We start from the raw sequence: 21,525 nt of genomic DNA, 5'->3' as shown, positions 1-21,525 counted from the left end.
GGACACGGGAAGTTTCCCTCAGCCACCAGCAGGCCAAGCCAGCAGTATGGGTTGGGACTGCGAGCCCCACATCTTCTGGGGTGTGAGGCACTGGAACAGGTTGCCCAGAGAAGGTGTGGATCCCATCTGTGGGGGTGAGGTTGGATGGGGCCTTGGGCAACCCGATGTGGTAGGTGGCAGCCCTGCCCAGGCGATCCTTGAGGTCCCTTCCAACCCGAGCCATCCCACGGTTCTCTAACAATTTAATGCTCAGTTTGTTGGATTCAAAGTGTAAAACACCAAAGCTGTTCCATTTGCTGCTACGTGGCATATTTAGGACCGAGGGGCAAGTTTTATTATTATTAACTACATGTTGTTGACAGGCACTGTCGGCTTACCAGTGATTATGCCACAGAGGCAGAGAGCCCTCCAGGGACTGGCAGGGAGGGAAGTGTGACTTGAGGAGCAGCTGCTTGGTTTTGGGAGCCTCCCCTCCACAGCAGAGATGTTTCTGCTTCTTAGAGCAAGGGCAGAAAAACCGGAGTAAAACAGTCTCTACAGGAAATGCACTGGATACAGAGCTGCAGTTCATCTGCTACAGGGCCATATGGAAACACTTCGTTCCTATTTTAGGTCTGAAGAAAAACACCCATTGCAAAACCCCATGATATCAACAGAAAGAAATTGATTTCAGCAAGCTTCATGATGTGAAGCTTTCGGAGCTACTGCTGCTCAGACACGTTGCTAACTTCCAGCTCGGGTTTAAGCCTTATACTTTCAGCAGTCCTGAAATTTCATAAAGTATTGCCCTGGTGACTGTAGCACGCTCCGAAGTGCTCACAGGAATGTACGTGCTGCCAATTTATCCATTTGGAGTTGATGTGTTTTTTAGCATCCCGATGTTTTGTAGTTAGGTAATTGGGGATCTAGCTGCTGACAGCTCTGCTGGTGCTGGGCAGTGCATAGCCCCACAGGCCAGCATCCCAAATTCAGACCATCTGAGAAGCACGATGCTCTCTCCTGAACTTCATCCTCACTCAAGAGGACAAAACATGAGATTGCTTATTAAAACATGTTTTAACCTCAAAACTTCAGCATGAATTAAAAAGTGAAATAGCATATCTTCCAAATAGTTTTCCAACAGGTACACTCTTTTATTCTTTCACATTCTGTTAAAATATGGTTTATTTTTAAGAAAGGGACTGCATACCCATAAAGTATTTTAAATACTATTAGCTGATATAACATAACTGGTGAGTAAACAGACATCAAAGGGCTGGTTAGAGAGTTTTCACAAAAGATCTTCCATTAAAGGAAATAATTGGAATCAAAAGATTTTATGAAATCCTAACAGCTTCTATTAAACTTATTAGAAGAAAGTCTGGAAGGGCCCCTTGGGTTCAGAGGGCAAATTTTGGTCACAGATGGGAAGGGAAATCAGAAACTTCAGAAAATAACCTTCTATTCAGAAAATAACTTTCACTTCAGAAAATAACCTGGCCTGGTATATTTTCATCCCAAGCAACCATTTGTCTAACTCCTTCTCTTTCAGATTTTACAAAGATGTCAAAAAGTCTTATTTTCATCACAGTGCAAAATATCTTGGCATCTCAAAAAGGTTTTGGAGATGGAAAAATCATTTCCCACTCATTTCTATTGAGAAATTTAAATTCCAGGTAAAATCGGGGTGAACAGGGGGTAGGCACCGTACTGGGATTTATGAAATGCCTGCCAAGTAGCCTGCTTTTAATGCACACCAGAGAGTAGCATTCCTTGCTAAGAAGACCTAATCAGCATCGTGCATTTTTTAAAATTTGCTCAAAGGCTTATGTTTTTAAAATGACCCTTCCACCTACTCCATTAATTACAAACTCCAGAATAAAACAGACTTTTCTATGGCCTCACTGTGAAAGCTGCAGATTAGGAGCTAACCTTGTTTCAGGCCCATGCATAAATTAAACAGCATGTGCTCCAAGTGCACATCATTTCAAAAACGTGTTCTATGAAACGTCTCATATTAAGAGCTTATAATGCATACAAAAGGGGAGTTTAAAGATGGAGATGGAACGTTACATGGATTTTATATAAAAGAGATGCTAAAAGATTAACAGCAGCATCCATTTTTAAACTACATTTCTTTACCACTGCAAGAATTTTAATGCTATATGCCAAAGTTTCCAAAATTAACAGGTGCTTTTGGATACCCCACCTGGGGCACGTCGAGATGCTGATTTTTAGAAATTCACTAACAATGTGCCTCAATTTTGGCAAGAAAGGCCAAGGCAAACAAAATCACAAGTGATCCCCAAAATACCTTGGCCCCAATTTCCTTCTGGATGTTGACATTCAGCCAAACTTTTTTTCTCACAAGAAAAAATAACCGCCACCAAAGTTTGTCTTGCAAATAACAATCAAGTGCTGAAAGGTTCCTCAGGTCCCAAATGGAAGAACTGCTGAAACACATTTTAGAAACAAAGAGAGGGAAAAAAAAAAGCCCAGAGAACTGTTCTACCAGGGAACGAGCTTGTTCTGCTCACCAGTTCTCATGTAAAAGCTCGGTGCCACAGTTCTTGGAGTGACAACCTCAGCAGGACCAACAGAAAAAATCCATGTCAAGAGCAAGGTTTGGAACACAGCAGAATAGCAGGGATAAAACCATCTAGTTCAGGAGAAGAAACCCAAAACAAGGAGTTGGGAGCTAAGAAAGAAAAAGAAACAGCCCGATATGAAAGTATAACGTAGTCCAGAAGCTGACATATGCTTAAATCTTCCTCCCCTGCCCTGAAATTACAACTGCTCTACTGGGTAATGCTATCTTTTTACACGGGTCTTATGCGGTACCTTGCCCACATAAAGCTAACTATTGCCTTTTAGTCTTCTGCAGTTCGAAGACGGTAACTTCCTACCCCAGCCCTGTGGAACGGCTGCACGGCGCTCCACGGTGTTCTCTTCTGGGGAGATCACAAAGCCAGATTTATACTCGTGGCAGTCCAACTCGGATTCAGAAGTAATACCAGAACTTTAGCTTCTGGAACTAAAGACTCCTAAAATGTATTTTCAGGAGTGATGGTTTGACAAAAAGATCCTTGAAGTCCATGGAGAACTCTTGCTCTTTTTAATAGCACTGGGCTTAAATGAAAGCCACCCACAGTCATTCAACAGGTAGAAGGAAAAAGCAGCCTTTGAAAGCCTGGGAGCTCTCTAAAATCAGTGAGTAACGACATAGTTAACACTGGTCTTGTGAAATGCAATAGACATAAAGGGGATTATAATCCCGAAAAAGTAGAATTTATACCCATTGAAAAGCGTTGAATAAAGTAATGTTATGATGAAAAACTTTATGGCCTGCTCAATGGCAGGAAATACTCATTTTCTTGTTAAAGAAAAGATAACCGTCAGGGAAAACATGCATTAGGCAGAGCAGGCTAGTAAATCTCCCCATTACAGAATGAGAGCCCCGAGTACTGCATGTGCTGTGCAAGCAAGTGGTGGAAGCAGGGTTTTGCTTCAGCGAGGGGCGGTTGCCACCCGTGCTGAAAAGCTGATGAAGGACCATCTCCTTCACAGGACCCCCCGGCCTCCTCTCCTTTCTGTGACTGCTGTGGGGCTGAAATGTGCCCGTGGCTTTTCCCCAGGGACGGTACAGCCTAGGGATAGAGCAGATTGCACGAGAGCTCTCAGTGAAAACCAGCTTTAAACTTTGCCCAGCAGTGCTGTAGAGGTGTATTCCTCCTGCTTCCAGGCTCTGCCCACAGCCAGCACGCCCTGCTGCTTCCAAAAACTGTTCTCCTCGTGCTTCTGCCCGCTCCTCATGGAAGTACAAGTAGGGAGCAGACACCTGCCAACACAATCCTGCACCTTGAGGCAGATGCAGCCCCACCGGCAACTTGAAGAGTAAGTGCCATGAGCAGAAATAAATCCGACCACAGTTTCAAGGAGAAAAACTACCCCCAGATCAGGTCTGACCATGCTGTATTTTAGCTACAAAGAAGAGATACAAACCAACCCAAATTAGCACTGCGATTACTTAAACTGAGTTCTCGCTCTCCTTATATCTAACTGCAAACTCCCTGTATTTCTTGTCTCCCTTTCTGATCTGATCTTTAAAATGATGCACGGCGAGGGGAAGGTGGGAGGGGGTGCCTCTAAGCCGCATCATGTGCTTTATGGAGGCGAGCCAAGCAGCTACTTAGGCAACCATTAGGTCGGGAAACAATCGCTTCCATCATTCCCAACACGTGTGTCAACATAATTCCATGCTCTCTTTGTCATGCAAAAAGTCTTGGCAAAGTGACCGGATACACCCAGAAAGCAGGAGCAAACTAAGCTCATTATGTTAACCCGGAGATCCCACAGCATCCTCCGGTGCCACAGAAGGAGACTTCCCATTTTTTGCCATGTAGGAAAGGAAACTTGCTGCGCTGAGAAGGGCCCGAGCCAAGCCTGACTTCAGAAGTGTGTAAGGAAATTCACGACTGGGTTTGGTGGAAAGGGGACCCCTCATCTGACGAGCACAAGAGGCTGTGTCAGGCAGTGTGATCGCAGGCGTTGCAGAAGGTACGGCATCTTGCATAACTACAGAGACTTCCCTCTCCTGTGTGCTCGCTGGAATCCTTCCAGTCATGCTAATACAGCTCTGCAAAGGAAAACTCCTGCCAAATGGGAGTATCAGCTTCTCTAACTCTTTATTGTTGTCATTGGTAACTCCGGACTTTGTTTTCCTTTTAAAGGAAGATTCAATGCATTTTACAACCATTAAACATCTTTTCTTCTCTCCATCTATACTTGTACCCCCTACTAACAGCACAAGGCTTGTGCACATGGGAATAGCTGGCACTACTGGCCTAATGGCTTCTTTACATAGCCAGGCAGGGCAAGAAGACCCTTCCTTCTGTCTGAAAAATGCTGAATACATCCTTGGTGCTCTAGCAACTGCAGAACATAGGAAATTTCCCAGAGCATAGGTATTTATTAATTTAAAGATTGGAGTTTTCATCAACCATATTTGCTGCACCTTTCAATTCCAGATTCAGTGCAGTGGGAGGAAAGTCCTAATACTGCTAGACATTCGCAAACCCCTTCAGACTTCAGCTGCTTTGCCTCCGCTCTGCCACGGTTAACATATATTTTGCTGCCCCTTTCGTCTGGTGAACGCTCAGAAGTCCAACCCTGGTTTTAGCAATGCATTCTGCAAAACACAGCTTCTCAGCAGTCCATGGTCACAAGGGCCAACATAGACTCAAAATGGGGACGGACAAGAATAGTAAAAGCTTTTCCTACGTGTTGTCAACATCTCTAATGAAGGAGGATTGCTATCGATTGTTGAGTTTAAGCCTGTATCAGTTACACTACCTGCTTTGTTCCTTTAAGATGCCATATTTTTGGCACATCCTCTTACCACCCAAGCACTCATGAATCAAGAGCAGAGAGCGCTGTCCAAATGGGCAAGTGTACAAGAACCTTCCCCCAGCATTATCGCAGGAGTGGAAATAAGCATTAGGTTCTGACTTTGTCCTCTCCCTGCTCCACCACTCTGCAAATTTACTCTCTACAGGCTTCTGAAAACACACATCTAATACTACAGAACATTGTTAACAAGTCAAATAAAACAAAAGAGTAAAAAGTGAACATACCTGAATGAGAGAAACGTTGTGTAGACTAAGTCTGAAGAGGTAGTTCCTGCATGAGCAAGCAGAAGAAAGACAAATTGTTAGGCTATCAAAAGAAGGAAGGGAGAAGTTAAATGCAAGTAATTGTTTTTGGTTATCCATTTCTATGGACAACGAGGGCCTGTTGGATTTCTCTCCAAAGAATGTAAAAATAGTAACATGTCCCTTGTTCATTTGTCTTAGCAAGCCTTATAGCAAAGCTCTGAGCAGGTCTGGAGTAAAATACTCCAAACCTCGTAATGGAGGCCTACACTGAAATCCCAACAGAACAGGGTCTATTTCAAGACCCTCAGAGGGCTTTGGTCGAAGTCCTGTAAGGGCTGTGTTCAGGTTTGTTTTTTTTTCTGCTGACTGAGAAAGCTGGGGTTGGATAGAAGCCAGCTGGAGCAAAGCTGCCTCCTGCAGTACGCTCCCCCCAAGTCTATCCTTGCAGATGGACTTGGTGCAAAAGGAGGAGGAGAGGAGAGGTACTTCTCAGCAGAACCCCTCTGCACGGAAAACCAGCAGGGAAATCAAGGCAGTGACTGCAGATACTCCCAATCCTCCTGTCATCACATCTCCAAAGGCAGAGCAAGGGAATTCCTGACAGAAGTCACTGTAGCATGAGATACAACACATCAGCTGAGCTGCAGCCCTCCCTCTGCATGTTCCTATCCCAACACAAATAGGAGGGAAGGCACATTTGCATCAACATCTATGGAAGAGTCTTAGTTAACAGGTTTTACCTCACATTTTTGCTTGCTAAGACAATGCAGTTACCAGCAATCAGCTGACGTGTATTAAGCCATATGGACTTGATTGTGTGCTTGAGGCTTTTGGCCATACCTAGCTTCATATTTTTGCATCCCATCTGTCATCTTCATCGGTGTGAAGAGCTGTGATCCTTTTCCAACATCCCTGTCACCGCAACCTCCCAGAGAAGACATATTTATATTGCACCAGGTGAACAATGGTTTTGTGGTGGCTCTGTTTAAGCAGCAGAAAGTGCAGCTTTGGTGGTAGAGCTTCATCCACCCTACAAGTGCTAGTCTAGGGACATTCCCCTACCTACCAAAAATGCAAGTGCAATGTCAGTGAGGTCAAGAAGTCAATGGAAGTTGACTTACAGTCTTATAGTGATAGGTCCTAAGGACTCTTCTGAAGAGCCTTGATTAGTCTGTAGTCAGCAGCACACTGCCCAAGCAAAGTTACTGAAACTTCCACACATGAGAAATCCATATGGGGTCACAATGACCACTAAGAGGCTTGAGCAGTTTTTCCTTTTCCTGTTGTCTCTCACCTGAATATCATGGAAGTCATACTCATAGAGTTGTCTGCATATTTTGTCCCAGTTCTGTAAATCAAAGGATCTCAACCACTGCAGACTGTCAATGAAGATGGGTGGGGACAAGGATGATGAGGGACCATGGAAGTCAAACTCTCGGTACCAGATCTTCAGCCAGTGTAGCTCTAAGTTGCACCACCTCTGTCCTATTCTGTACTGGGACTGCTTACCCAGGGAAGAATGAGTCCCATTAGCAATATCTGAACAAAATGTATCCGTAATTATTACACCTTTTGTAAGTATGCAGAGAAACACACACACAAAACCTCCATCTTCTGTCCTAGTCCGATCACCAGCAGCTCTTTCATATTCTGAAACCTTACTCTGTCTCTGAGGACTGCACACTTTCCCAGGTAATTTGTTATTAACTCTCTGGCTACAGACTTAAATATTATGCCCTGCAGATGCATGCAGCTGACCAGAGGCGCTAAGCTTACACACAGCCAAAATCTCAAAATGGAGGAAAATTCTCCTCCGGTGACTGATCTGAGTGGAAGCACATGCTGCTCTCACCAAAATACTAATGCACTTCCAGGACATGAGGTATCATGGAATAAGCCTTCTCCTGCAGAAATTAAGCATGTCACTGGCCTCCAGTGTTACAACACCCTAAGGAGAAAGTTCTCATAACCAGGGATTTGAAGTTGCTATCCTGTTGTTAAGCATGCTATTTAAATGCATTGATTTTGGAAGTCATACAGCAGATTCCAGCTCCTTGTTTCAGTCTTGTAAAAAGCTGGACAGTTTGACTGAGTAATAAATTTTAATATTAGTTTTTTTCCCCAGTAGTGCTGCACAGCAAATTCAACCAAAATATATTTAATGGAAAAGATGTAGCTAAAGGACACGGTTTGCCTAGCACTCAGCCAAAACAGATGCAGACAGGAATTAGTGTCCATTTAAAAAAAAGGCAGTTTCTGTCCTCTCAGTGCCTGCTGCGCAGCACCTGAGCAAAGCATCAGTGGTGAGACCACGTGGGTGGCTGAGACCTAAACCAGGCAGAAACACAGCACTGATGTGAGAAGCACAAAGATCTTCCAAAAGCTTCCCACTAACCTCACCTCTCGAAACCTGACCTTGTAGCTTTCTTACAGCAAGGAGGATTTCCCTTCAGTTTTCATCAGCTTGCTTTACCTGGTGGCTGCACAGCCCCTGGCAGTCTCTTTTTGTTTGTTTGATCCTTCTCACGTCTCATCAGCAGCAATATGAGCACCATTAGGCAGACTGGGCTACCAGAGGCACCAGCCGACCTGCCCGGCTAGAACCGACTAATCCTTAATTAATAACACCTTCTTTGAACCACACTTGCTCTGTAAAACTATATGAGGAGTGAAAAGCCAAGGGGAAAGATCTGCTGAATAAGACAGTGCCATTGTTATGAATTGCATTCTAAATGTAATTTCGGGCCAAGAATGAACAAGGTCTCTGAATGACAGACATGGTTTATTGTACCTAGAATTGCCCCATTTGTGTCTTTTTTTCTGCTCGTATTTGAAGTTATGTCTGTTTAATACCTTGCTGAACTATAATTTAAAGCAGCTAGAAGAGTAGGATTAAGAAATATATGAGAACACCAAGATCTCTGCATGAATAGATGAGGTGCCTTCTTGGTCATTTTTTTTTCTCCCCCACTTTATCTTGTAAATGTTGGCTAATTCCTTTCTCTCTTAAATTAAGCCCCTCTGGACTACACCAGAAGAGCAATTGCTTGGTGCAAGCAGCTCTTCTAATAACCTCCTTCGCCCGTGTAAGAAGCTGGTGCACAAACCTGGAGGGATAGGTCAACCTCTTACTCACTTTCTGTTCTGAAAGGTCACGCACCTTCACTCCATGGTTTTACAACAAAAGCTCTCTTTCATCCCAGAGTCGGCTGCATTTCAGCCATCTCCAGAGCAGAAGGTTAAACTCTTCTAAGTATTCTGGGATAAACATTATTACATACATTATAGATGCCTCGCATTGCTAATTATTACTGCTACTAACTTTATTGCTCACAACTACTAACCTTATTGCTCACAACATCTGTGCACTTCTGAAGATGCCTGTGTTAATCAGTGACACCCCAAAGTCTCAGCCAAGACCGTGGTCACAGCATTCAAGCCTGCACTGAAGTGCCATTTAAACTCTTGGAATTTGGGTATACACTGAAGTGCTTTATTTCTCAACCAGTGCCCTCGACGCTAGTCTGCCTATGGACAGAGCCAAGCTGCAGCATAAATCCTGTAGAGGGAAGTCTTTGTTAATTGGCTTTGTAATTTGTATTTGGCTGCCTTATAAAATGATTAAGCGCTCACTGTGCCTGGTACCACAAAGCATACGTACCAGAGCAGCAGGAGAGCAGCTGAGATGTATTTTAAAGGCTGGAAGAATATATCCACTTAAATCCACTTGCCACGACATTCCCAAGTCAAAGCTGCTTAGGCAGTGTTTATTTCTTACAGCCACAAGCACCTTGGGTGAACTTTGCAAGGCGATGCCCATGCACTCCTTCACACGTCGCGTGGCCTTGAACCAATTCACAGTGAAGGCAAAGTAACTTTGTCTACAATACCACCAGGCAACAGAGCTCCGAGACAAACGAGGCTTTTCCAGTGGGATGCTGCACAACAAGAGTGCTTGAGGAAAAGCTGAAACCCTTCCTTTAAGGAGTTCTGAAATGACGAGGGCTGCAACGTGCTACAGATACAACCTACGGATGGGCTGGTTTCCAGTGCTGAGCAGAGCCCTCTTTTCAGGCACTGCTTCTGCCTGATGACAAAATGATGCTTCCTTCTAATTAATAAAGAGCGTGCTTTGCAGTTCAGCTGTGGTAAATCAGGAGGGCTTTCCCCGCAGCTAATGAACAGGTGTAAATGAAAGGTTACTCTAGCTTCAGATTAAAATCAGCAAGGTTTGTTCACATTTCCCACCGCTGCCCCGCTCCACGCTGACCAAGCAGGTAAGAAAACCCTCTGTGCTTCACAACAACCCCTGCCAGCGACCCTGGAGCCACGAGCTCCCTCATGCTGGCCACCACCTGCACCTCTCAGGACCCTGATGTGAGCACAAGAGCCCACACAGCTGTCCTGCAAGCAGAAGCAAAGCCCACAGAAGCTGATAATGTTCAATCATGCAAAAAAAATGCTTTTAGGCAAAGCTAAAGAGGACTGAGTGAAGAGTCACTCTCCTCCTTTGGGGCTATTACTGCACTGAAAGGCACCTGGCACAGCCCAGGTGGGTTACTGGAGATTTCAGGCGTGCTCTGGTGCTCCAGGAAGGGATTCCCCAAACTTGGGCTGCAATCAGGTGCCAGGTCTGCAGGAGGGACTCAACTGTCGCAGTGTAGATAATAAGGAAAATAATTAACGGAGCAGGGTCCTTTGGGCAATGCGAAACAAGGCCCAGATTTATGCATGTGACAAACCTCGTGCTGCCTCCTGGTACCCCTGGGAGCCGAGTCCTGGGGCCGAACGTCGGGCAGGGAGCCAGCAGCTCCTGTCAGCTCTTCCCATCTCTGCTCCTGGAGGCCTCAGATGTACTTTGTGCTCGCACAGTACACAACAAACACAGCTTAGTCATGCTTCAGGACTCCCTGCGAGCTGGTTAGTCTCATTCCCCCCTTATACTAATGGAGAAAATGAGCCAGAGAAAGGTGAAGTGACCTTCTCCAAAGAACACAGCACGGCAGCGATGGAATCGAGAGCAGAGCCCGGGGCTCCTGGCTACCAAATCTCATGCTAGATTACCGCACAGCGCCTCGACGCAGGTCCAGCTGTGGCTGAACTTTTCAGGTGGTTATCCACACCTCCGAAACAGCCAGCCAGCCCAAGAAACCCTGCCCCTGCAGGATGGGCTGGCCTTTGCTCTCAGAAGGAGTTAATTAAGTGCCTGCCCCAGTGTGAGGGACAATCCCTTTGCAAATGCTGCTTGAGAGATTCATTTGAGGGTCCTCGCATACACCTGCTGGGGAAAAAAGGTGGTGAGCCAGCATCTCTCTCGCAGGCTGGATCCCTATTCACCAGTAATTTTGTTTCTATTGAAGAAAAACTTGTCCGGTCTATCATTCTTCCTTAAAAATCAATAGATGTTCAACAGAGAGCCACGCTAAATGGCACGCAGTAATATGATGCAGTTGCTGTATGAGCAATAGCTTTTCCCAAAGCAACATTTCTCCGTGATGAATCTAGCCGGAGCTGGAGGAGCATCCTCTTACAAGAGGCTCCTTACGCAAGCAGCATATCATTCTGATTAAGCAGCTTCCAAATTAAGCGAGGGTCACAGCTACCGCGTCTGCATTGCCACCGTGTTTGCACACAAGGCCCATTTCGTACTTCTCAGCAGAAACAAGGATGGAAATCAAATCCCCCAAATTGCAGTCGGTGGAGGAGAGCTACCAGCAGCTGTAGCAGCACCGGGTGCAGTCTCGATGCTGTGCCAGCTCTTGGAAGAGGCAGAAGAGGCAGATGCATGTGGCCTCAGACCACGCTGGACAACAGGACGGCTGTGGCACACTTGACCAACATCAATCCTCAGAAACCTGGGCTGCTGCTGCTGCTGGGGGGATCGCAGGAAGGGTTCGGCCCTTGAGCTGCAGCCGTGTCCCCCCTCGCACACCTCGCGGGGGCAGCAAGCTGGGCACGGTTGTCCCTGGCCCTCCTCTGCCCCAGGGTGGTAGAGGGGTCCCCTCGGTGGGGGCAGCACGTTGTCCCGTGCCCCCAGGCACCTTCAACCCGCCCTGGTCTGGAGGGGAGCAGCGTTTGCATCCTTTGGAGAACGGGGATTTTTTAAAAATATTGTTTGAACATATTTTGTAAAAGGCAGGCTGCTTTCCATAAATGTTTTGGTTACTTTTCTCTCTGTTTCAATAAATGAGTTCCTTCAAAACCCTCGAGATGGAACCCGAGCCAAATTTACAGAACTGGTGTGTGGGTTTGTTCCTGTTTTCCTGGAAGAGTGAGTCCATCCCTCAGACCATCACGTATTATCCCACACGCCACCTCAGCTCTCTCCTGACATGCAGCTGACAGCTCTGCTGTCCCTCTCTCCTCCAGCTGGCAGAGTCCCAGATCACTTACAGCACCTCACGGTGGCCCCGAGCTGCACGGGGACCTTTCATCTCCTGTTTGCCCATCACTTTGGTGTGTTTTCCTAAGCCAAGCTGTGAAATTCCTCTTCTTCTGATGCACCGAACATCGTTCAGGTGCTCCCTGGCGGCCCCCCACCTGCCTGCTCGGGCTGACAAGCTCGCTCAGCTCTGTCACCCTCTCCTCCAACTTGGGATGAGTTCAGCACAACTTAAATGGAAATACTGAGCGAGGCGGCCGGCGAGATGAAGTTACTGCCAACCAATCCCTTCTCCTCGCTGTGTTTTTCAGACCTTCGCAGGGGCACAGAGCAGTGGGCTTTAGCACCTAGACGTCTGTACATAAAGCGATATGCACGTCGCTGTGGTGAGCCCTGCCATACAAAACCGACGTGTCACCAACTTAACTGGAGCACAAGTCAGTATTTTCAGTAGTGCCTAAGGGAAAGCTGCCATTGACTCTCCTCCAGGTACAACACCAGGGGCAAAGCCGTCTCCTTGCTCTCTTGCAGCTGCAACTTCTCCTGCGCATTGGCCAGGCCCAGCGACCTGGCAGTGCAGCGGTGTGGCATTTCATCTGATGGATTTACTGAGAGTAAATTAAAGCTCATGTTCTGGTCTCAAGCAAATGTACAAGTTTTAACTAAGAAAAAAAACCTTACACTTTGAACAAAATTTGAACTAGGCTCCAAAGTTCCCAGAATCCCATAAGCTATGAAAATGATCCTTTCATTCTCGCCTGTCCACACCTTTTCCCTCCTTCCCAAGGGGTAAGCCGGGGACAGCACAAATTTGGGCTATGGCAAATTCAGACAGCCTGCAGACCAGCAGAGGAAAGCAAATTCCATAGGTAAGAAAGAGCCACACATCCCAGTGGGGTTTCACCCCTCCACATTTACACAAGGGCTGAGCTGACCTCCTCTGGCACGGTATCAGAGAGGAAAATCTCCCTCTGAACTATCCCAGGCTCAACCAGAGAGGTTAAAACCTGCACTTTAAATCACATTTTTATTCTCTGCACAAAGAAGCTGTGCACCCCCAATTATGGATTTAACTAGCTGTAATGTCTAATCACAGGTTTCTCACCTTCGCTGTATTCTTTCTCATGCAGGTCAGGCAATTTCTTCAAAAAACATCAATGGTCCTTTGAAAGTATCTGTTAATTTCACAGACTGCTTTCCCCTTTTTTTCTCACACCACCACATTACCTGCCTCCCTTCACCCCCTGATACAAGGACATAACTTTAATTTTGTCTGATAGGAAGAACCGGAGTGAGAAAGGGTGGCTTTTGGTGTTTGTTTTTTTTTTGTTGTTGTTTCCTCACAGCAGCTTTCTCAGCTACCCTCCTACAATCTGGATATAATCAAAAACATTATCATGCTCCTTGCTTGCTCACGTCCTCATTAATACCTCGACTGGCAAGGTAATTTCTCAGCCAAACGTGACTTGGTGGGGGGGAAAGCTGACGTAAGGCAGCATGATACTAATGGGAGCCACCCGCACGTGGCAGGAGCTCACCTCAGTCATACGGTCTCAGAAAAGCCATCGAGTCAAATTCTGCAGTCAGTGGAGAATGGCACTTCGCTCCTGGATGTAACAGGACAAGCCCGTGGTCTGTTGAACCTTTGGCCATGCCCATGTGACTGTGCCCAACGTTAACTCGTTTGCATGTTCTTCTCTCCATGCTGTATGAGACTGGACTTCTCCAGCTGTGCTGAAGATCTCCAGCAGCATTTATGTCTTATTTAGAGGTGCAAGGCTGAGGGCAAGTGCCAGGTACTTGCTACTACCAGGTAGAAACACAAAAGTAAATGGTCCAAATCCAAACTCTGGCACAAATTTTCTGTAAATCCATCAGAAAACTTTGGCTATGTCCACACTAGCTAAGCAGAACAGTGCAGAGACCTCTGCGGTTGTGCAGACTTCGGTCAAAGAGCAGCCTGCACTCCCTCTCAGACCTACTATAAACTCACGTGTCTCAATATCACAGTGTTCTTCACAGGGCAGGCTCGCTCTTAATCCCTCTGGGCCTTGGATTCCCACCTATGGTGTGAAATTATTAGTGTTTTTCCGCCTCGCAGAAGCCCCGATAGTTTGGCAGTAGGAAGTGTTGTTGATAAAGTTTAGCCCAATGCTGATGCTCCAGGACTGCAGACCCCTCTGCCCTGCCTTCTGCCGCTCAGCCTCCTGGGCTGCACACTGCCTTCTGCCCAGGCAGCACAATCTGCTGAGATTTGCTCTCTTCAGGCTTCAGTGGCAGTCCAGCTCTGGGTAGGATTGAAGGTGCCCAAGGGTAGGAGCGATATTTTCCAAGCAACGCAGGTTTTGAGAGTTTTACTGCAGCGCTCTGGAGCTTTCTGCCAAGCAGGCAGGGAAGAGCCTGTGTTCAGCCAGAAATCTGCATGAAAGCTGGTGTCTGACAGACTAATCTATCATACACCGGAGAGTTTCAATAAACTCAGGATGCCAATCCTGCTGGTCGAGGATCTTAGACTATATTTACAATTTGCCACATTTCTGCAAGCTGCAACTTGAAGCAACTCTTTCGGGATATCAGTCCCTCCGTTCAGCCTCCTGCTCCTGAGCTGGTGCGATCCAGAGGTGGTTTTGGGTTCACGCAGTGAGGAGCAAGACCAGCCAGGAAAGGGTGCTCCCAGGCTGCTGTGCTCCCCCTAATGCATCCTGTTCAAAGCCAAAAGTGATCCTTCCAACACCATGTTTCACAGCCAGAGTTAGAGGCAAAACTTTTGACCTGATCTGTAACAAGCTTGGTAAGTGCTATAGCGCCTTCTCCGCTCCCCAAACTAACCCATCTCCTTTCTCACGCCTACCCACTTGACATTAACAGGCACATTCAGTTCAGGTCTAAAACAAGCATGAAAATCACCCCCTGCTAAAGCACCCCGACTTGCATCCCTAGCAGCTTGGTAGCTTTATGTTTGATGCAGAAAAGTCCAGCAGCCCACAGTGACGTGTGCTTCACACGCCAGCTCCGAGCCCCTTCTGCAGCATTTGCTCGCTGCCCTCTGCCTCCGGGAGATTCTTGGTCACGGCCATTTGTGACGAGGGCTCCTGAGCTTCAGCTCCCCACGCAGCAGCCCCGAGAGAGATAATCCCTTCCCATCGCCTGATGGAGCTGACAGCCCTCTTGGCAGGCACAGCTATGAGGACTTCTGGTCGTGACGCTCTCTGGCTGCTTTTCTACGGCGACACCTCCCCTCGCTGCGCGTGGCCAGCCCTCGCAGCCGTGCCTCTCACACCCGCAGCCCCAGCAGGCTGCTGCCCCGAGCTGACACCCCCGCGGCTTCCTTCTGGGAGCAGTCAAATGTTTCCCCCAGGGCTTCCCAGCCACTCCCGGTGCTGCCATTTGTTTGGGTACCGTCCTCCTGTTGTCCAAGCTGTTTCCTCTCAGCTTGCTGGCGTGCCGGATTGCCACATGGTGTCTCAACCACGTTCCTTTCAATCTTTTACACTCTCCTGGCCAGGGAGCTCTTGTGAAGCACGCTTTTTGGCTGGACTCCAAGCAGGGTCTTCTACATCAACACTTCTTTATTGGCTCCAACCTCTGCCCAGCCACTGAGGAGTTTCAGGAGCAGTGGTGGGATGTCACTGCTACACAAAACCCATCCTCCCTGGGGTTAGGACACCCTGCCCATGGCACAGGTGGGAGAGCACAGCACCGCTTCTCCAGCCCACAGGTGAAATCACTGCAGAGAAATCCAGCCTGCCTCTGCCACAGGCAAGGCAGGGAAGAAGTACGGGGGAAAGGGCAAAGGAAGAATGTCAGAGGGTTGAACTAGGGCATCCTGCAGGAGTGGGGATGGAGGCTTCCTCCTGCCCCACCACACCACCTCCAGCATCCCTGTCACAGCACAGGTACAGCAAAGGAGCCACAACCTGGCTGCTACTGGCAGCATCGAGGTCTGACCATGAGCTACAGCAGGCAGATTCCCTCAGTTCAAACAGTTGCATCTCTTAAGTCCCCGCTTTTTAACACAGGTCTCTTTTGCTTGCCCATCGAGTTAGGAAATTCAGCCGATCTCCTTTGTTAAACCATTTATTGCAGAGCAGCTCATTCAAGCCGTTCTTCCCAGTCCATTCAGCAGCTGTACTGCTGACAAAAGAGCAGTGTCCCAGTCTCCCAGCCTTTGTTCTGGGACCAGAATTATCTCTGCTGTGGCTCTTCTGCTGTGGCGGCACATATACAACTCGTGTCTATAATTCAAAACTATAGCTCATTACGTGACACTAATCTGCGAGAAACTGCCACCCATTTCCTCACCATTAATCTTTGATTTCAGATGTTTAGGTAGAGCGAATAGACCCTCAGTTAATAAAAGCAAATTGCTCGCTGGGAATGCTGTATAACAGAGTTAAATTTGAAATCTAATAATGGGAAAAAGATTGAAAGTAAAGACAATAAGCATTCCTGATCGTGCCATTAGAGAGGGATGGAAGTTTCTACATAGTCAAGGCTGCAATCAGTTTCCATTTCAGCTCCTTTATTGGCTTTGCCTTGGAAGGTTTCTCAGGTCTGAAAAATTCAAGGCTTATTCTTGATGAAAAGAAGAAAGTGTTTTTGCAAAAAAAAAGCAGGACAATTGGACAAAGTGGCATTGCAGATAGCTAGCACAGAAAAAGCAGCATTCGAGTTCCCCAGCTGATCATTTTTTTTAATGTACAGTGGATTTATATGTCTTGTTTTTTGAGCTGTTCAGATCATATTTTCAATTTTTTTCTCAGTAATAATGAGGTCTAGAAAATTGCTTTTCCTCCCATTAAAATAAGCTCAAATAGTAATCACATAAGCTCAAGAGCTGAAAAAAGCAGCAAATATTTCAAAACAATCACTCATTCAGAGAAGAAAAACAGTACATTAAAATACTAACACTACATTTTAAACAAAAACAAAACATGCAAGCTATGAGTCAAAATGAAGGTTATGAATTTTTGAAATGTGTGTTTTTATACTTAATGAAATGTGGCTCATAATACGGGCAGTGTGAGATTTACAATGTTCTAAACTATTCATATCCTTACTTGCAAGTGTTTGGATTTTACAAATGATGTGACAAGTAAATACGTTGCTTAGAAACCATGGTGGGCTTTTGAAACTAATTCTTTTGTTTCTGGGATTTTGACTTGGCAGGTGTTTGGTGCAGTGGAGTTATCAAACTCCTCTGGTTAGCGCTCAGACAGCACCAGTCATTCGGGGAGGGCTCTCAGATAGCGATAAAGCTTAAAAATCTGAGGCTTGTGTTATTCCAGCTCCCTGCCTGCACAGTGTGCCCTCAATACCCCTTACAGTTTCAGTCACGCTGTGTCCAATTCCCCAAACCAAAAACCTTTGTGAGCCCCAGGATCTTCTTTTCTTCCAGGAAGTGTTTTCGGTGACGCTTGGAAATGCAGGATGAACTAAGCTAAGAGGTGCTGTGGTGAGGTCATACGGCTTTTAAATAGAGACAGAAAGAGCTAGTCTGAAATAATTTATAACGCTATCATCTAAGAGAATGATGTTAACCAGGAAATTGAGAAGTGGGAGTACTTATAAACTCCACCCTGATTCCAAACTCCTTCCACAACCCCAGAATAGCTGGTGTTACTACTAATATGATCTACAGTAGCACATTTAAACATGGTTAACATTTAAATTTAGGTTTCATAAATTACACCCTGTTGAGATGGATAGAGACAGCTCCTATCTCTTTGAGGTATTGTTTCATTTGCAAATTCAGGCAGATGGTGCACGAGCAACTAATGACTCAAAAAATCACCCCTAAAAATAGCCCAGAACAAGGTGGGGATTTATCAGGGAGGGAGGGAACAGAAAAGCCTTGACTTCCCATTCCCCTTTCTCTGGCACAGCTCCAGGAGCGCAGCTCACCGCAAGGACCCGTGGTGCTGTGCAGAACAAGGCCCCTGCCTGCACCCCATGTTCATGCACCTCATGTCACGTAATGAGATGGTGAGGAGGGAAAGGGATCCATACTCACCACCTTCCCCACACCCAGGAAAATAAAGCACCTCCATTAACTCTATCAAGACTTGCTCAGCACCATCAAATTTGGAGAGTCTCCCAGCCAGGCTGGTCGTACCTCATGAAAACTGACTTCTCCAAGCAAATCCTATAAATACCTGTCACTGGTTCTGCCCGGAGTAACCCGCCGCACTATATTGTGCTTCCAGCAGGAAGCCAAATTTGCTGTCATTCTGCTGTTTGTAATGATACTGTGGCCTCGTGTCTAACCGCACTTGTACAAACTCTTGGGGAGACAGAGCTTCCCTCCAGGATGTGTCGCGAGCGTTTGAGCAGGGGTGAAGCGTGTCACCGACAGCAAGGAGGAAACCTGCTGTGCAGCCCAATTATGTAAGCCGTGAATTCCTCAGGGCGACGGGCCCGTGTTTGTACAACGCCTGGCAGAAGGCACCGTTCACGGCTGTCCCCAAAGCAACGCCGTTCTGAAGTAATAAATATTAATAATGGCTGGTTAAAGATTCCAGCGCAGGTAAAGCTCCAACTTGAAGAGTAAAATGTTTCTGTATGAAAAGCAGGAGGGCCTCTGGCTATTTAAACCCTGTTAGACAGTGAAGTTTTAGTATTTAGTGCACAAACACAGAAAATGTATGTTAAATACCACTTCGGTTGTCTCTTTGGAGGAAAAAGACTCCCCTTCCACTAACACGTCTTGCGTTCTCTTGTTCACACCATGACTTCTTCCAGTCCTGCTCCTCGCCTCCCTGTCCACTGGTGGGAGGAAAGCAGACTCTTCCTCTTTTCACCTACAGCACAGGCTGCTTCCACAATGTTACCTGCTTCTAAATACTATATTTAAACTGCTGCTGCTGGCTGATTTGTTAGGCCATGCTTAGCTCTTTCTTTTTGGGTTGTCTTATCTGTTTATTATGCAATAAAAAATAGTTGCTGTGGGGGCTCATGATTCAAGCACTCCTGACATGTATTATTTCACTGAACCATAGTTCTTTTTCCTGGTTACAAATGCAGCTCTAAATTTGTTAGAGCTTGCCTATGCTTATATTGTGTTTGTGTTTTTACCCTTCTCCTACGGCATCCTAAATAAAAGTAATGTTTAAAAATAAAGGAAAATATATGCTAATTATATACGATGTGTTGGAACAACAGAGTTGCACCAAAATGCATTAGGTGGGGATTTGACTATGTCAGCGAGATGAAGTGAACAGGCTACGAAGCGAATTCTAAAAGAAGAGGGAAGAAAGCTATCACTCTTGCTGCCAAAGTCTCACTGCAGCTTATACAAAGGCATGTAGATGAACCTAATATAGACAGAAAGCCTGCCCATGGCAAATACACCAAAAAGCCATATTCTGTTCTGGCAGAGTGATGGTGCAGAATAATTTACTAGAACTCTTCTAACATTCATGATACTGAGGAGATGCCAGCACTCTGCTTCATTAACCAGTCATTTTGATTGCATCTTTTTTTTTTTTTTTTTTTTTTAATTCTAGTAATTTTCTCTTCTTTGCAATTATACTAGGAGTCTAAATCCCTCTACATAAATTATAGCTTTCTCTTTGAGGGGGAGACTGGCCACATAAGCTGGAAACACTCTCCTCTGAAGCCAGAACCTGAAGGGAAAGAGCTTGAGCAGCAGCCCTGGTCTAATTAAAAGATTATCTTTACCTTGCTCCCACAATGAGCTGGTTCCTGTTGGCATCCAGTGCGAGCTGAGAAAAGTCATGCACACCTGGATAGGTGAAATTCGAAACCCAGGGCTTCAGATCTGCAACGAGAAGGAGAAAGCACAACACAATAAAACTGCTCCAGAAGCAGTGAGTTCACCCAGACATCTACTAATGGATTTCCTACCGAGTTATCTGTCAGGGGAAGGTTAATTAATAATCTATTTAAAGGGTTTCTATTTATTCTGATTCTCCACAGAAGGTGCAAAAACCGTACATAAATGCAGGGCTGTCTCAGCACTTATTTTCACATCCAAAATGGAGTGTCAGCATTGGCTTCGGAGACAATGGCAGCTTGGTTTTACTTCAGTTAAAACTGGGGAGCCACTTCCAGTGCCAGGGTTAAATGGTGTAAAGGGACTAGGCTGGCTGCCCTAACAGCTCCATAGCCTGGTCTTCCCTGCTAAGCAAAGGGAAGCTGTTCTCCTCCTCCACGAAGAGAAGGTGGAGTCAACTGACAGACCACCAGGTTAGAGTAGGGATGATCTACGCTCAAGACCTGGCTGCTCAAAGGACGGGCTTTACCTTCTCTTCCAGGTTTTAGGTTCTGTGCCAGGTTTCACTTTACCTAACATCTGGGATCCCTGTCAATCATATCCTTCCTTAACTGAGACGGGGAGGTGGGATCAGCACGGTATCTTGGTAGCTGAGAACTGAACAAGCTTGGAGCTGGCTCTATTAACCAGGTTGGATTTAACAACGTGGCAGGTTAAATGCAAAGCAATAGATTTGGCTGTGCTCACGGAGACAAAACTCTTACAGAAGCCGTATGTATTAACACAACATCAGTTGAGGGATGTAGGGCAGATAATCCTGATTTAATAAAAAATATACCTGCTTAAAGAAAAAGCTAAATCACCGTTTTTTAGGGTACTCTCAGGTGTGATGTTAGGGCATTCGCAGAATCCAGTATCTCAATATAGTTACCAACTTTTACTTTGTGTGGATCACAGATCACAGAATTTCAGCCCCCCACTTTACACCTTTGCTGCATGGAATAACTGGGGATAGACTGATGTGTATCTTCCAAAAGTCATCCAGCTTTACTGTGAGGACTTCTCTTGGAAATTTGTTCCAACTGTTACCTATTCTGTCTGTTACATATATGGAGGATACCAAATATTGAGGGAGCAAAGCACAAATGAGACCAAGTCAGTCAAGGTCTGGATGCAGAAGGCCCACAAGGCTCAAAACCTTGAACCATCAAGGTAATATCTTCTGGCCTCATGCCAACAGGACGTCAGTAGACAGGCCATGACCCAGTGATTCATAATAATAATGATGCAGCCAAGTTCAGACTCGTTCAAAAGAGCTCTGAAAAAACATGCTGCACTGTCATTTTATATCCCCCATGCTGAGAAGTCGCACTGAAGGCAGGCAGGTTGGAACATCTTGGTGTCGGCATTACTTCTCCTTTCCACAGGACGTCTCTTTTCCACAGGAGGACAATGCTGATGAGGAATCTCATTGTTTGTAAGGCCTTTGGTGTCTTGGCACGCTCTGTAGCATTACAGATGTCAAATGGTATAAAACCTTTGCTGTAGGGATATTTGTTGAGCCATCTTAAGTGCCTTGATCCCATGGGCCTGATCCCATGTCCTACCCAACTTGACACTGTTAGGGCCTCTCTGACCATGAGACCTCCATCCACACCAGATAAAAACCCTGTCAGCTGGAGCTGGAAGCTTCCAGCTCTTCTCAACATTCCTGGCACGCTATGTAGCCGCACACAACACGTGTACCTCCTCTGCTCTTCAACTAAAAGGCATGA

At 46.1% G+C, this 21,525-nt stretch overlaps 1 protein-coding gene across 5 annotated transcripts in view; it reads right to left on the bottom strand.

Moving 5' to 3' along the window:
- SEMA5B (semaphorin 5B) overlaps positions 1 to 21,525 on the bottom strand; it is a 254,481-nt gene that overhangs the window by 92,857 nt on the left and 140,099 nt on the right. For all 5 annotated transcript variants that reach the window (XM_032189713.1, XM_032189716.1, XM_032189717.1 and 2 more), the window contains exons 5-6: positions 19,696 to 19,795; positions 5,613 to 5,658 (exon numbers count right to left, since the gene is read on the bottom strand). In XM_032189713.1, coding sequence (XP_032045604.1) covers positions 5,613 to 5,658; positions 19,696 to 19,795 — 146 coding nt within the window. The remainder of the gene's footprint in view (positions 1 to 5,612; positions 5,659 to 19,695; positions 19,796 to 21,525) is intronic.

Source organism: Aythya fuligula, chromosome 6, assembly GCF_009819795.1.
Source record: "Aythya fuligula isolate bAytFul2 chromosome 6, bAytFul2.pri, whole genome shotgun sequence".
Classification (NCBI taxonomy): domain Eukaryota; kingdom Metazoa; phylum Chordata; class Aves; order Anseriformes; family Anatidae; genus Aythya; species Aythya fuligula.
Note: the sequence above shows the minus strand (reverse complement) of the source record. Positions and strands in the feature narration are given on the sequence as shown.